Source organism: Mandrillus leucophaeus, unplaced genomic scaffold (genome assembly GCF_000951045.1).
Source record: "Mandrillus leucophaeus isolate KB7577 unplaced genomic scaffold, Mleu.le_1.0 Scaffold18, whole genome shotgun sequence".
NCBI classification, from domain to species: domain Eukaryota; kingdom Metazoa; phylum Chordata; class Mammalia; order Primates; family Cercopithecidae; genus Mandrillus; species Mandrillus leucophaeus.
The window spans coordinates 2,088,386-2,104,338 of NW_012101809.1; the positions used below are offsets into that span (position 1 = coordinate 2,088,386).

General features: G+C 52.4%; 1 protein-coding gene across 1 annotated transcript in view; it reads left to right on the forward strand.

The window, feature by feature from the left end:
* Nucleotides 1–1,558: 1,558 nt before the first annotated feature.
* SEMA4G (sema domain, immunoglobulin domain (Ig), transmembrane domain (TM) and short cytoplasmic domain, (semaphorin) 4G) overlaps nucleotides 1,559–15,953 on the forward strand; it is a 19,476-nt gene continuing 5,081 nt past the window's right edge. Inside the window, exons 1-15 of the mRNA XM_011977418.1 lie at nucleotides 1,559–1,617; nucleotides 4,891–5,033; nucleotides 5,125–5,273; nucleotides 5,544–5,606; nucleotides 9,600–9,698; nucleotides 10,263–10,356; nucleotides 10,495–10,608; nucleotides 10,817–10,986; nucleotides 11,070–11,239; nucleotides 11,847–11,991; nucleotides 12,121–12,343; nucleotides 12,585–12,700; nucleotides 12,833–13,008; nucleotides 13,169–13,230; nucleotides 15,337–15,938. Of these exons, the coding sequence (XP_011832808.1) occupies nucleotides 4,910–5,033; nucleotides 5,125–5,273; nucleotides 5,544–5,606; nucleotides 9,600–9,698; nucleotides 10,263–10,356; nucleotides 10,495–10,608; nucleotides 10,817–10,986; nucleotides 11,070–11,239; nucleotides 11,847–11,991; nucleotides 12,121–12,343; nucleotides 12,585–12,700; nucleotides 12,833–13,008; nucleotides 13,169–13,230; nucleotides 15,337–15,938 (2,307 nt within the window). The 5' untranslated portion in view covers nucleotides 1,559–1,617; nucleotides 4,891–4,909. The remainder of the gene's footprint in view (nucleotides 1,618–4,890; nucleotides 5,034–5,124; nucleotides 5,274–5,543; nucleotides 5,607–9,599; nucleotides 9,699–10,262; nucleotides 10,357–10,494; nucleotides 10,609–10,816; nucleotides 10,987–11,069; nucleotides 11,240–11,846; nucleotides 11,992–12,120; nucleotides 12,344–12,584; nucleotides 12,701–12,832; nucleotides 13,009–13,168; nucleotides 13,231–15,336; nucleotides 15,939–15,953) is intronic.

The window sequence follows — 15,953 nt, forward strand, 5'->3', positions numbered from 1 at the left end:
TTCTCAGACTTTTCCAGTCTTGATTGTCCTGTCTGTAAACACAAGAATGAATTTCAAGACAAGTTACTTAATGTCTTAGAGCCTGTTTCCCTATCCATAAAATGGGGCTATAAATTCCTCAGGATGGGATGAGGGTACAAATAAAAAATGAAGCAGGATATTCTTTGTAAAAGCATGTGTACATTTTTTATTGTGTTTCTCCCCAGCTACCTTCCCTCTCCCCGCCACACATATCCTATTTGCAGAGTGTTGGGGGAGGTGGAACTGTGATGTGGGCCCTGCTGTCTAGCAGTCTGCAGTCACACACAGCCATCCAAACTACGAGATTGTATATGATTCAGTGCCAAACTGTGAGCTTTGGGGAATCCAGAAAGAAGGATGAAGTGTCTTTCCCAAGGTTCCTTTGGTTAAATGTGCCACTTGAATCCTGTTCTGACTCCTAGGCATGTGCAAGAGTCAATCACATATGTTCCTGTGGACTTTATCATTTTGGTCCATCTCTTGAGCCCACATGAATACTGTTATGGATGGAGGAGGAAGGACCAGGCTGGGTCAGGGCCTGAATGCAGGTTTTGTTTGGACTATAGGGGCTAAGTTCACTTTAATAGGCTGTGACCTGTTAAAGGAGGCAGGACCCAAGTTTGCACAGAAGGACCATCCTAATTGAGTTAAAGGAGTTGGGGAGTTGATTGTGAGGGGTTTCCTAGATTGCTGCTGGGTAAGGTGATTGAATCTGGGAAGGACAGGGTATTTGATTGCCTAGAAGGATGCACTCTAAGTTCTGGATAAGAATGGGGCCCAAGATGAGCTGGAGGGGAAGGCAAGTGTTTGAATGACCCAGTCCCTGAGGTGAGCCTAGGTTAGGGTTAAGATTTGGTGAGTGAACAGGTGCAAATGCTTGTGGCTTGTTTATCCAGAAAAAGCATTTTCTGTGTGCCTTTCAGGTCAAGCTGTTACTTCATCCCCTTCAGGCCTGACCCCATCTCCCCCACGCATAGCTCAAGCTGAACAGCCCCTGAAGCTGGGAATCAAGCCCCTTCCTTGTGTTCAGAGCTTCCCCAACCTCCAGTCTCCACCTAGGGTAGCCTTCCGTCCACATCCTAGAGCAGAAGCGAGTGGCAGGACCGCAGGGAGTGAGGTCCAGGTTAGAGGACAGGCCAGAAGGCCCTCCGAGAGGGTCCCCCAACCCCTCAACGCCAGGGCAGGTTTGCACGTCCCCAGCAGTAGGCAAGTCGGGGGGATCCTAGGGTTACAGGGGAGGAGAGGGCGGGCTATAAGCATGTGGAGGGTGCACGGGGTGGCGAGGCCACCACCAGGGGGCGATTATCAGGGCCGTAGCGCCTAGAGGCGCGGGGTCGCCCGATGGCCGAAGGCTGTGTGTGAGCCTGGCTCTCAAACCGCCTCTATTGTGCTAGAGCAGGGGGCGCAAAGAAGAGAGCGGCGACCTTCCCCTCACCCCACCCAGTCGGCCCCGCCTTCCAGGACCCCGCCCCACCCCCGGCTCCGCCTCCACCCCCCGCCCCGCCTCCAGCCGCGGCCCCTTCCTCTCGCAGCTGGTGCTGTGGGGCCGCGGAACCGCGCGTCGCTGTCTCTATGGCCCTGGATCCCAGCGCAAAGGTGAGCAAGGCGGGGAGTGCGGGCGGCGGCCTGGCCTGAGTCGGGGGCTTCGGGCCGGGGGTCGGGCAAGGCCTCCCCCACGTCCATTCTACCCTCCAAGCTGGGCCAGGCCTTTCTCATCGCCAAGTCCCCCGATTCTGCATGAAGGCTCTAGAGGGGCGCGGGCCAGGCCTCGGGCTGCGCAGGGTGCAGACCGGCCATCACGGAGTCGGGGACCAGCATGGGGAGGGGTCCGTGTGGTGAACAGTGTTCCCCAGGATCTGGGTCACGTCTCCCGGCGTCCGGCGGGATCGAAGGAGAGCTTGTCCTCGAGCTGCAGCAGTAGAGACTGAGGTTAGACCTGACGAAGGGAGAGAACCGCGGACTGTCCAGGATGTTGTAGGGAGGGGGTACGGGGGGAGGGGCTCTCTCAAGCCAGGAGAGACCACCATCCTACTAGGCAGAGGGAGATACTGCCTACACGAGGCAGGTGGACATCTGGGATGAAGGTCGAAAGCCTGCTGATCCTTCATTGATCCTGTTTTAAGGGTCTCTCCTCCCCAATTCCCTCCACCCTAGGATCTAATAGAGGGAAGGTGATCAGAGTTCAGGGGGCTGGCCCTGGGGAAGAACTCGAACTGTGGAACTTGGGGTGGAGTGTGGGGCGTGGACAGGAGACCTTAAACCCGCTTCGCCACTGAAGGGAGGGGTGGTATGCTCCGCCCCGCCCACTTAGCCCCGCCCCCTCCCAACAGGTTAAGTGGGGGTTGAGAGCGCCAGCCCGTCTCCTACCTCTAGAACTGCAATATACATCGGGGTGGAGGAGTACTAAGTTATGCGTTCCATTCCATCTTTCCTTTGCTAAAGCTAGAGGCCTCCTCCTGCCTGGGTTAGTTTCCCATTCCCTCCCTTGTAGAGCGGCCTTGACTCATGCACCCATCCCATCTGACCATCCAAGGTCAGAAGCCTCCGCCATCACCCCCCTCGCCCACACACACACACACACACACACACACCTGAAATTGGGCCTTAGAATTGGGACTTTCAGGAACGCAGGCAGGGTTCTGCTCTGCATCTCACCCCAGTGGACACTAGCAGCCCCCAAGCCTGTGGTGAAAACTGGACCCCTGTATGCATGTGTGCTTCTCTCTGCATGGATGTAGTTGTGTGTTCAAGGACTCTGTGTGAACACACATGTACTTGACCCTTCTGTGAACATGATTGCCTGGCCCACTACATCAATGGGTTTGTGTGCATGTCCCCACACATACATGTATATGGATAGGACCCTCCTGTTGAATAGAGGTGCACAGCCCTTGACAGAAACCCATATGTGTGGGTTTATCTTTCCTCAACCTCTGAGGCTGTGTGACCTGCTGAATGGATGGGCATGTAAATTCAACTTCACATGTGAATATGTATGATTACCTGTGGCTGTGGCCCTCTGTGTGAGCATATGTGTGCACAAACCTCCCTGTGAGTGTATGTGTGAGTGACCCCTGTGAATCCATGTGTTCACAGTCCTCCTTGTGAATGTGTATGTGTGTGTGTGTGCATCCATGTGCGTGTACATCATCTTCCTAAGAGTCACCCATGTGACTCTTAAACTGTAAGTGTGACATGCACCACACTGAGTGGCTCCTCTAACCTGGGGCATGTTCCTCCTAGCCATAATGCTCCCCACACACATGCCTTTTGCACTGAGCAAATAGGAGGTCCCAAAGGTAAACAGGTGTGCCTCCACAGGGAGGGGTGGGGCATGGCCAGCTTGCCTGAAGCTTCCTGCTGTCCCAGCTCCCAAACAGGGAGCCTATACCCTTTCAGGATCAGGGAATCCTCTTCTCTCCCTTTCATAGTCGACTCTCCCCCTCAGGGCTCTGCCCCTGCAGTGCTGACCTTTACCTCTTGAATAAATGCTCCTGTTATCCCTCTGGCCAGTTCCTGATTCCTCCCCTCTTTCCAAGGCCAGATAGTTAATATTTGACCTGGGAGAGGAGGCACCAGTGGCACCCTCTGGCCCTGCCTGTGGGTGACAGATGAGATGGAATGGGTTAGGTCTCTCCACACCTCACCCAGCCGAGGAACTCTTCAAGGAAACCCTTGGTGATTAGGAGGCCTGTTACAGGGGTTGGGAGATGCCCACCACCCACCCCCATTCCCTCCCCAGCTGGTTGGCTTGAGGGAGGGTCCAAGGGCTCAGGGATCCCATCATTTACCTTCTTCACATTGCTTATGTCTCAACTGGCCATGCACACTACAGCCTCCTGCACAGACATTACACCTGTGCAACCAGGGGGACCCTAGGTACCCACCCCAATGCCTGTGAATGCCTACCTGCAGGTAGGGACACATGTGGATGCCTAGCCAGAGGGTGCAGTACAGACTGGCATGGGCAGAGATGTGTACCCCCTTAGAGAGGAATACCAAGGAGAAGTTATAATTAAAGAGAAATTCCAGAGGGAGCTCTCAGGCCAGGGAAAAGAAAAAACAAAGGGAAAGCAGGACAAAATAAACAAAGGCCCATTAAACCTCTCTGGTCAGGCCTTCCTGCATAAGGCACCCCCGCAGGCAGCAGGGGCAGCTGCTGACCGAGTTGCATCTCATTGTTGAGAGAAGCAGGCATTCTCTCAGAGAACCCCAGCTCCTTTGACTTGAGGGCCTAGCGGAGCTTCTGACTTGGCCAGAAGAGGGTCATGACCTTGGGTTCGGGTTGTGGGTGTCTAGGGTCTTGTAAGGAAGGTAAGTTCCACCCCAGCCTCCAGCATCAGAGCAAAGGGATAGACAGAATGATTGTGAGTTGATCCTGTCGTGGGCGTTCTGTGGATGCTGGGCCTCCTTCCTTCAGTGCCCCCTGAAGTCTGGGTAACGCCATCCATCTTCCACCCACATACAGATCAAAGAGCTTTTTTTTTTCCCTGTTTTTTCTTCAGAAAACGGACCTCAGAAAACCAGGACTAGCTCTACTGTCGGGGGCAGGGTGACCCCATCAGTAACCTACAACCCCTCTAGAACTTCACAACTCCCTCTCACCATGGAGTTTGCATTTGATGCAGAAAGGCATGTGATCCCTCCCTCCTTCTGACCTCTTAGCTGGGATTCCATGGCCACACAACCCTGTGACTCCATGTCCCCCCGATTCCAGGACCCCCCATGGCCCCATGATTCCTTGACTCCCATGAGCTTATGACCCCTGACCTTCCAAGTGACTTCCTTGGACTTTGACCTCTGTGACTGTGCTTCCCAATCCCTGCCCCTACAACCTGTGACTCTGGCTCCCTTTGGGGGTCTTGTTAGTCTGGGCCTCCCCAGGAAGATGTGGGGGAGGCTGTGGCCCCTCCTCCTGAGCATTCTCACAGCAACTGCAGTCCCAGGACCCTCACTGCGGAGACCATCTAGAGAACTAGATGCCACCCCTCGGATGACCATACCCTATGAAGGTTAGACCCTCAACCTCAAAAGGCAGCAGGAGCCAGGGCTGGGGGTGGGAAGGCACCCCAGAACTAGACTCACTGTACCTGCTCTCCCCAGAGCTCTCTGGGACCCGGCACTTCGAGGGCCAAGCCCAGAACTACTCAACACTGCTCCTGGAGGAGGCCTCAGCAAGGCTGCTGGTGGGAGCCCGAGGTGCCCTGTTCTCTCTCAGTGCCAACGACATAGGAGATGGGGCTCACAAAGAGGTCAGGCCCTGGAACCTGGACCACCCAGAGGGTCTCCATCCTCATCCAGCTCCCTGGGACCTCAACTTCCTGAAAACCCTGCCAAGCCTTCCATAGTCCCCTGATCAGACAGCACTGCCCTTCCCAGCCCAGGTGTCCCTTGCATTCAATGTTCCTTCTGAAATTGATCCTCACCCCAATTTCCCCAGCTCCGTGGGGTCCTATTGCCTGGTCCTATGAGTAATAGGTATTGGGGTCAATGCATCAGCCTATTCCCTTTGCCCCCACTAGATCCACTGGGAAGCCTCCCCAGAGATGCAAAGCAAATGTCATCAAAAAGGGAAAAACAACCAGGTATGTGGTCTGCCCTGTCCCCAGCTCCTTTCCTCCTCTTCTTCCTCAATCAGGGATGCCAGGGTTGTTGGGGACACAGATGAGTAGGTACAGACCTGCCAGTAAATCTCAGCAACCACAGTAAACATTGTAAGTATTGCCAGAGTGGCAAGCCATGGGCACAGCATTTTTTTTTTTTTCTGTTTTTGAGGTTGGGTCTCACTCTGTCGTCCAGGTTGGAGTACAGTGACATAATCATAGTTCACTGTGGCCTTAAACTCCTGGGCTCGGGGGATCCTTCCACTTCAGCCTCCTGAGTAGCTAGGACCACGGGCATATGCCACGCCGAGCTAAGTATTTTATTTTTTGTAGAGACAGGGTCTTGCTATGTTGCCCAGGCTGGTCTTGAACTCCTGGCCTCAAGCAGTCCTCCTACCTTGGCCTCCCAAAGTGCTGGGATTACAGATGTAAGCCATTGCACCTGGCATCTGGGCACAGTACTTCTAATTCAAACATCTGGTGGCCTACTAGCTTGTCCTGCAATGGCATTTTCATCTCCTCTGGGATCCCAAATAATCATGATAACAATAAGTAGGCTGGATGCGGTGGCTCACATCTGTAATCCCAACAACTCAGGGAGGCTGAGGGTGGGAGAACAGCTTGAGTCCAGGAGTTCGAGACCAGCCCTGGCAACACAGCGAGACCTGTTGTGTCAAAAAATATACAAAAAAAAAAAAAAAAAATTAGCCAAGTATGCTGGCATGCACCTGTAGTCCCAGCTACTTGGGAGGCTGAGTGGGAGTATCACTTGGGCCTGGGAGGTTGAGGCTACATGAGCTATAATTAAGCCACTACATTCCAGCCTGGACGACAAAGCAAAACCCTGTCTCAAAAAAACAGACCAACAAAAAACAGTAAGTAACCTCTACAGATGCTTACTTAGGATGGGGTTACTTCCCATTAAAGCCATCATAATAAATTGAACCATTGTTAAGTCAGGGACCATCTATAGTAAGTGCTGATTTAGCTATTATCTCAGTTAATTCTAAAATAACCCTATGAAATGGTATTATCCTACATTTCACAGATGAGAAAAATGAGGCTTTGGTCAAGGAATAGTTCAAATACCCAGTATTCCATGGAGAGGCATTAATGAAGCGTCAGCCCTTTCCAGCTAAAGAATAGGGTGTCTCCAAGGGTCCCATGTCTGGCTATGTAATGGCTGTATCTGGAGAGCTTTTACAAAATAAACAACCCTGGGCTGGGCATGGTGGGTCACACTTGTAATCTCAACACTTTGGGAGGCCAAGGCAGGAGGATCACTTGACCCCAGGAGTTCGAGGCCAGCCTGGGCAATATAATGAGACTCTATCTCTAATTTAAAAATAAAAACAAAAAAACATTCCCAAGGTCCACTGGGCCAAGGTGGGCCGGGGGTGGTGTTGGGACAGCTGCATTTAAAAAGGCATCTCCAAGAGCTTCCATCGAAGACTGCCTCTTGGTGCAGCACGAGTAGAAAACAGGGCTGGGGAGGCAGGTGGAACCAGGTCATGGAAGGCCACAGATGCCCAGCTGGGAGTTTGGGTTTTATTCTGTGACAGTGAACACCCTCACAATTTGATATTTTAGAGGCTCCTACTTTAATGTATCACCCAAATATATTATAAATGCAGGTGCCAAACTCAGTAGGTCTGGGGAAGGGCCCAAGTCTGCAATTCTAACAAGCTCCCAAGTGAAGTTGATGCTGCTGGTCCCCAGACCACACTTTGGATAGCAAGGCTTTATAGAACAGTTCCCAAAGCATGTTCTGAGGAACACTAATTTTCAAAGGAGGGGTTTAAATGTCAAATGAGTTTGGGAAACACTGCATGTCCAGTCCCACAATGCACAGCAACATCCTTCAGGCTCTAGGAAGTAACCCCAGTAAAGATAGGTTTCACCTGTGGTTTCTAAAGTTATTTGAGCAGAGAATACCTCCCTACCCCCCTTTAAAAAAATGTAAACATCCGCTGGGCGTGGTGGCTCAGGCCTATAATCCCAGCACTTTGGGAGGCCGAGGCGGGTGGATTACGAGGTCAAGAGATCGAGACCAGTCCGGCCAACATGTGAAACCCTGTCTCTACTAAAAATACAAAAATCAGCTGGGCGTGGTGACACACACCTGTAGTTCCAGCTACTCGGGAGACTGAAACAGGAGAATCTCTTAAACCCAGGAGGCGGAGGTTGCAGTGAGCTGAGATCACGCACTCCACTCCAGCCTAGTGGCAGGGCGAGACTCCATCTCAAAAAAAAAATAAACAAACATCTTGGGGAAACATCACTATAGGAATATTTTTTCTGGCCCCAGGTACTGGATGGATGAAAATAGGGTGAGTCTGGAGGCAGGAAAAGCAGTGAGGAGGCTGGGGCATCATTTGGGTCAGAGGAAGGGACCTGAGCAGGCTTATGGAGAGGAGGGACAGATGCCAGTGGCTTATACCAGGTGAGGGAGCAGGAAGAGACAAAAGAGGCCTGTATGGATTTAAACCCTGGGTAACAGGCAAGAGGAGGAATCATTAACATGGCAAAGGAGTCAAGAGACTGGCAGCTGAGGGCATTTGACAGGCAGAGAAGACCAGTGTGACTGGAGTGGGGTAAGTGAGGCCAGAGGAAGGGGCAGAGTCCCATCACACAGGGCTAGGAGCATGTGGGACTCTATGTTCAGGTCACCAATGAGCCGATACAGTGGTGTGATCCACTTGACTTTTTTTTTTTCAGACATGGTCTCACTCTGTTGTCCAGGTTAGAGTGCAGTGGTTCACTGCAGCCTCGACCTCCTGGGCTCAAACAATTTTCTTGCCTAAGCCTCCCAAGTAGCTAGGACTACAGGTGCATGCCACCACATAGAGATGAGGTCTTGCTATGTTGTCCAGGCTGGTCTTGGACTCCTGGGCTCCAGTGATCCTCCCACCTCAGTCTCCCAAAGTGCTGGGATTACAGGTGTGAGCTACCACACCTGACTAGGTTTACATTTTTAGAATATCCCTTGGAAAGTGGTTGGAGAGTAGCAAAAGTGTGTTGTTTGGTAAAATATCTCTGGAAGGAAACTTCAGACGATAGTAACAGCAGTCTTCTTTGCAGGCAACCTAGGAGACAGGGATAAATGGGAGACTCCTTGTTTATAACATACCCCTTTGTACTTTCTGAGTTTTATACTATGTACATGTATTCATCGTTGACTGAATAAATAGCTGTTATAAAAGTCATTTTTATGAAAGAGAAGGTTGGGAGGAGCTATCAGGTAACAACTGCAGATGTCTAAGGAAGAGGTCATGGTGGTCATTTGGACTGGGTGCTGTTGGTGGAGTCAAAGTGGACCAAGTCAAGAGACATTTAGGACAATGAATTAATTGTGGAGAGGGACTGAATGTGGGGGTGAGAAAGTGGGAAGCAGCAAGGATGATTCCTGGCTTCTAAGTTGAGTCGTAGGATGGATGAAGTGAGGTGGGAAAGACTGGATAAACAGGTTTAGGAAAGATGTAGGTTATGGAGGAGGGGATGAACTTGGCTTCTGACAAGCTGAGTTTAAAGCATCCCTGGGATATCAGGTGGAGAGCGAGCTGGCATCTAGGGAGAGATTTGGTTGTATCACCCCAGTGGGGAGGGCAGGAGTTCCAAGAATAGAAAGAGTTGCTGAGAAGGAGCTGAATGGGAGAGGAGAAGCACCTCAGGATGGTGGAATCCCTGGCAGCTCTTGAACCAGGGGTGGAGGGAACTGCAAGAGACACAGGAGATATTGGCAAAGTGGTGTCAGATAATCTGAGGGACAGAGGAGAGAAATAGTGTCATGTTACTGGGAGGCCAAGGAGAGTGAGTTCCAGGAAATATTCTGGAGCAGTGAGAAGGATCACAGGTATCTTGGAAAGAACCATTTGTCCTGTGGGTAGGGACAAAGGCCAAACTACAAAGCTAGACTAATGGAGGAGGCCTCTAGTCAGGCAGGGGGCTCACAGCCCTCTCCACCTCATCCCACAGACAGAGTGCTTTAACCATGTGCGGTTCCTGCAGCGGCTCAATTCCACCCACCTCTATGCGTGTGGGACTCACGCCTTCCAGCCCCTCTGTGCAGCAATTGTGAGTATACCTGTGTTGTGCTAGATCTCTGTTGGCTTCATTAGGGATGGGATCATGTTCGAGATGCCAAAGAAGAGACTCAGAGCCAGTGAAGGAGACGGATGGTTTATTAAGGGGACTTCCATACAGGGCAGTCCTGTGGTGGCGGGCTGCACTGGAGAACCACTCCCCTTTGTAAAAAGCATGCAGTTTATATAGCATTTTCACTTAGCAGCCTCCCCCTAATCACCTCCACCTGGCAAACTTCATTTAACCCCAAACAAAGGGACTTGATCCCCTGGATGGCATGTGTTCCACAGGATGGGCTAGGGGCTCATGTGTTCTTCATAGATAAGGAGTGAAACTCTGGGTTGCCCACTCGCAGATTTGGAACTCCAAACATACATTGTTTTTAGGCCATAAGGTCATTCTCAGGGGATGCTTAAGTTATTGCTGTCAGGTGCATCTGCCATACAACCTGCCCCTAGCCCTGATTGCTGATCCCTGACCCCAGACTGATCTGACTTGGAGCCACTGTCCCTACCTGTCCTCTGAACCAGTTACTGCTGGTCCCTTGTTCCCTAGGATGCTGAGGCCTTCACCTTGCCAACCAGCTTTGAGGAGGGGAAGGAGAAGTGTCCTTACGACCCAGCCCGTGGCTTCACAGGCCTCATCATTGGTGAGCAGGCCCTCTTCCCTATCACAAGCATGATGTTTTTAAGATGTGGATCTCATCTCTAGGACCTGCCACCATGTATATGTCATGTGCCCTGTTGTACATGACATGTCTCTCATGCCTGGAATGTCCCCATGCCAGATGGAGGCCTCTACACAGCCACTCGGTATGAATTCCGGAGCATTCCCGACATCCGTCGGAGCCGCCACCCACACTCCCTGAGAACTGAGGAGACACCAATGCATTGGCTCAATGGTTAGGAGGATGAGGCACAGGATGATGGGGGGTAGGGGACTATTTCTTCATTTTTACTCCCTTGGCCAGCTGACCACCCCACCCCCAAATCCCCAGGTGAGCCTGCCCATTCCATTCCTGTGTGTTGTCAAGTGAGGGGTAGGCCTCAGAGTAGGGGAAAGGGGTCCCCAGCCTGTCTCAAAAGCCTCTCAAACTGCCTGACCCACAGATGCTGAGTTTGTGTTCTCCGTCCTCGTGCGGGAGAGCAAGGCCAGTGCAGTGGGTGACGACGACAAGGTATACTACTTCTTCACGGAGCGTGCCACTGAGGAGGGCTCTGGCAGCTTCACTCAGAGCCGCAGCAGTCACCGTGTGGCCCGTGTCGCTCGTGTCTGCAAGGTGGATAGGGCTGATGTTGGGGCACGGGTATAGAGGTTGCACCTCTGACCCTGGCCCCTTAACCCGTACCCCCACCTCCCCAGGGAGACCTGGGAGGGAAGAAGATCCTGCAGAAGAAGTGGACATCCTTCCTGAAAGCCCGTCTCATCTGCCACATTCCACTGTATGAGACACTGCGTGGGGTCTGCAGCCTGGATGCTGAAACCTCAAGCCGTACACACTTCTATGCAGCCTTCACGCTGAGCACACAGTGGTCAGTGCAGGGACAATGGGGAGGCAAGGAACTGGGGACAGCATAGGGGCTGGAGCAGAGGTCAGTGAAGATGAGATAGGATCCACTGTGGGGAGGTCTGGCTGCAAAGTGAGATTTTTTTTTTTTTTTTTAAGAGGGAATCTCGCTCTGTTGCCAGGCTAGAGTGCAGTGGCGCGATCTCGGCTCACTGCAATCTCCACCTCCTGGGTTCAAGTGATTCTCCTGCCTCAGCCTCCCGAGTAGCTGGGACTACAGGCACATGCCACCATGCCTGGCTAATTTTTGCATTTTTAGTAGAGACGGGGTTTCACCACGTTGCCCAGGATGGTCTTGATCTCTTGACCTCGTGATCCACTGGCCTCGGCCTCTCAAAGTGCTGGCAAAGTGAGAATTTTAAGCACATCAAGCTAGAGAATCAAGAATTTTAAGCACATCAAGCACATAGAGCCAAAGAATGAATGCAGTGGTCCACTGACTCACAGGAGAGGCCCTGTGGGACTATAGCTGGGGTTGGCCAGGGTAACAGTGAGCTTCAGGCTGAGCATGGGTTGGGGGGCAGGCTTGACTCTGTGTAACTCGCCCCCCTTGCCCTATGTCCCATTCCTAGGAAGACCCTGGAGGCCTCAGCCATCTGCCGCTATGACCTGGCAGAGATCCAGGCTGTCTTTGCAGGACCCTATATGGAATACCAGGATGGTTCCCGGCGCTGGGGTCGCTATGAGGGTGGGGTGCCTGAGCCCCGGCCTGGCTCGGTGAGTGCCCAGGCCTGGGACCAGTGCTGAGCAGACAGAGCCCAGGGAAGGGTCAGTGAGTCTGGCCTTGTGGAGAGGGCAGGCAGGTGGTGGAGTCCCGAGGTTCACCACCTTTGTTCCCTACCCCAGTGTATCACAGATTCGTTGCGCAGCCAAGGCTACAATTCATCCCAAGACTTGCCATCCCTGGTCCTGGACTTTGTAAAGTTGCACCCACTGATGGCTCGGCCTGTTGTGCCCACACGTGGACGGCCCCTGCTGCTCAAGCGCAATGTACGCTACACACACCTTACAGGGACACCTGTCACCACGCCTGCTGGACCCACCTATGACCTGCTCTTTCTGGGCACAGGTGCTTCTGATCCCAATCCCTGATCCCTGTTGGCCCTGATCACTAATGCTTCTGAATCCATTAATTCCTGCCATGACTAATCTGGAGTTCCCAATGTCCTGAGGGTCCACTGCTCCTGGCTGAGTCCTTGTTCTGGACCTCTGGACCTCATGACTCCTGAGCTGTTCCTATTAGGCCTCTTGCAGGGTGCTGAGAGCAGATCCCATAGTTGGGGTCTGACTCTCTGCTCTTTCCATGCCAGCTGATGGCTGGATCCACAAGGCCGTAGTCCTGGGCTCTGGGATGCACATTATTGAAGAGACACAAGTGTTCAGGGAGCCCCAGTCTGTGGAAAATCTAGTCATCTCTCTAATGCAGGTAACCCTTCTCTGTGACCCTTAATATAGGCTTGCTGAAATAGGAGGAGGGAGTGGGGAGGTTGGGCAGAGGCTGTGTATCTGTAAGTTTGAGTGGGGGCATTGCTGACCAACTGTCCTATCTGGCTCCCAGCACAGCCTCTATGTGGGGGCTCCTAGCGGAGTCATCCAGCTACCACTCTCCAGCTGCTCCCGCTACCGATCCTGCTATGACTGCATCTTGGCCCGAGACCCCTACTGTGGCTGGGACCCCGGCACCCATGCCTGCAGGGCAGCCACCACCATAGCCAACAGGTCCCAGGGAAGCAGGTGGGAAGTGGTGGGGGGTGAGAGTCACATGTGGCCTGAGTGGAGGAGGAAGTCCTGGGGGAGTGCAGGGGCTAGTTATTGGTAACAGACCTATCTACCCTGTCACCGGGAAACTGAAACCCAGTTCCCCTTGTTCATAAAACCTGATCTTCTGTCCCAGGACAGCACTGATACAGGACATAGAGAGAGGAAATCGAGGCTGTGAGAGCAGCAGGGATACAGGTAAGTGACTCATATGAGTGTGGGTCTAGCTGCACAGCCTCTCCTCTTTGCCATTTACTGCTATGTCGTACACGTTTGTATCTGAGTGGCTTTGGCTGTGTGCATTTGGTAAGGATGACTCAAATGCAGAGCCTGGCACAGAGTAAGTGCTCAACAAACATTTACTGCCCAAATGAATTATAAACTAGGAAACACATTCAAGATGTGAAGCGTGTTGTCACTTCTAGAGCTTATAGACAAGTAGCAGATGACAAGGGTTCAGGAACGTAATGGGTATTTCCCCAAGGGAGATCAGATGACTGAGCTGATATCTGAAGAAAGAACAAAAGTTAATCATCATAGCTAAGATGTATTAAGTATTTACTGTGTGCCAGGCACTGATCTAAATTCTTCTATGCATGATGTCATTTATTCTCACAGCATTCTTATGAGAAAGGTGCCATTATTATCGTCCCCATGAGGGACCTCTCTGAGGCCCAGGGAGTGTAAGTAAATTGCTCAAACTTATTCAGCTATTAAGAAACTGGACCAGAATTCAAACCTGGCTGAGTACAGTGGCTCACGCCTGTAATCCCAGCACTCTGGGAGGCCAAGGTAGGTGGATTGCTTGAGCTCAGGAATTGGAGACCAGCCTGGGCAACATGGCAAAACCCCATCTCTACAAAAAATACAAAAATTAGCCAGGTGTGGTGGCACATGTCTGTAGTCCCAGCTACTTGGAAAGCTGAGGTGGGAAGATCACTTGAGCCTGGGAGGTGGAGGTTGCAGTGAGCCAAGATCACACCATTGCACTCCAGCCTGGGTAACAGAGTGAGACCTCATGAAAGAAAGAAAGAGAGAGAGAGAAAGACAGAAAGCAAGGAAGGAAAGGAAGGAATGGAAGGAAGAAAGAATTCAAACCTGACCCTAAGCAGTCTGACTTGACTTTGTGCTTCTGGTCACTATACTATATTATGCTATCTCCCACAAGTTAGCCAGGCAAGCAGACGACATGGGGTAATGGGGTGACATGCAAGCAGAGGGAGCAGCAGGCAGAGGGAGGCTGGCACATTTGAGTGACAGGAGAATGGGCTGGACAAGTGGGCAAAGACCATGTTGAAGATTTTGGTCTTTATCCGAAAAGCAACAGGAAATCTCTGAAGAGTTTTAGGCCGGAAAGTGGCAAGATCAGATTTGTGTTTTTAAAATACCTCTCTTGGAGAATGGATTACATGGGGCCAGAGTGGGCCAGAAGTCATGGAAGGAGAGAGATCAACAGGTCTAAGATAGATGCCAGAAACCAAATCTTCGTGAGAGTTAGATACAAACGTGAAGAAGGGCCGGGCACAGTGGCTCATGCCTATAATCCCAGCACTTTGGGAGGCCAAGGCAGTTGGATCACTTGAGGTTGGGAGTTCAAGACCAGCCTGGCCAACATGGTGAAACCGTGTCTCTACTAAAAATACAAAAACTAGCCAGGCATGGCAGCACATGCCTGTAATCCCAGCTACTCAGGAGCCTGAGGCAAGAGAATTTCATGAACCGGGGAGGCGGAGGTTGCAGTGAGCTGAGATCACGTCACTGTACTCCAGCCTGGGTGACAGAATGAGACTCCATCTCAAAAAAACAAAACAAACAAAAAAAGGTGAACAAGAAGAGGAGGGAGACTCCCAGGTTTCTGACTTAAGCAACTGTATGGCTGGTGGTGCCATTCATAGTGGTGGCAATTCAAGGAAAGGACCTGGCGTAGTTTGGGAGAAAAGCTCTGGCCTTTGAAGTGTCCAAGAGACCGCATATGGAGATGCCCAGCACATGGTAGATATCCAAGTCTGGCACTCAGGAGAGAAGTCTGAGGGAGAGACTAGGAGTTACTGGCAGCTGGCAGAAATTGAAACTACAGGACAGGATGAGAGAATGGAGAGAGAATGGAAAAGGGCACTGGCTGCTTCCTGGGAAGGGCCAACGTGAACCTTATGTGGAAGCATGAGCACAGAGCCTGGGTCAGCTGTCACAGTGATTCCGGGTTCTGTGCTTGGTGCCAGGGACTTGGCAGTCAACAGTCTGGCTTGCCATCCCCATTCCCTTCCTGAGATGGGCTGGTACTGACCTCTCCCCCAACCCCCACAGGGCCACCACCACCACTGAAGACCCGCTCTGTGCTCCGGGGTGATGATGTCCTCCTGCCCTGTGACCAGCCATCCAACCTGGCCCGGGCCTTGTGGCTACTCAATGGAAGCATGGGCCTGAGCGATGGACAGGGTGGCTACCGTGTGGGCGTGGATGGGCTGCTGGTGACAGATGCACAGCCTGAGCACAGTGGCAACTATGGCTGCTATGCTGAGGAAAATGGCCTCCGCACCCTGCTGGCCTCCTATAGCCTCGTGGTCCGGCCAGCCACTCCTGCCCCAGCTCCGAAAGCCCCTGACACACCTGGGGCACAGCTGGCACCTGATGTCAGACTGCTCTATGTGCTAGCCATTGCCGCACTTGGTGGCCTCTGTCTCATCCTGGCCTCCTCCCTCCTCTATGTGGCCTGTCTGCGGGAAGGCAGACGAGGGCGCCGACGGAAATACTCACTGGGTCGGGCCAGCCGGGCAGGAGGATCTGCCGTGCAACTGCAGACAGTCTCAGGCCAGTGTCCTGGAGAGGAAGATGAGGGCGATGAGGAGGAGGGGGCTGGAGGCCTGGAGGGCAGCTGTCTCCAGATCATCCCTGGGGAGGGAGCCCCAGCCCCACCACCCCCA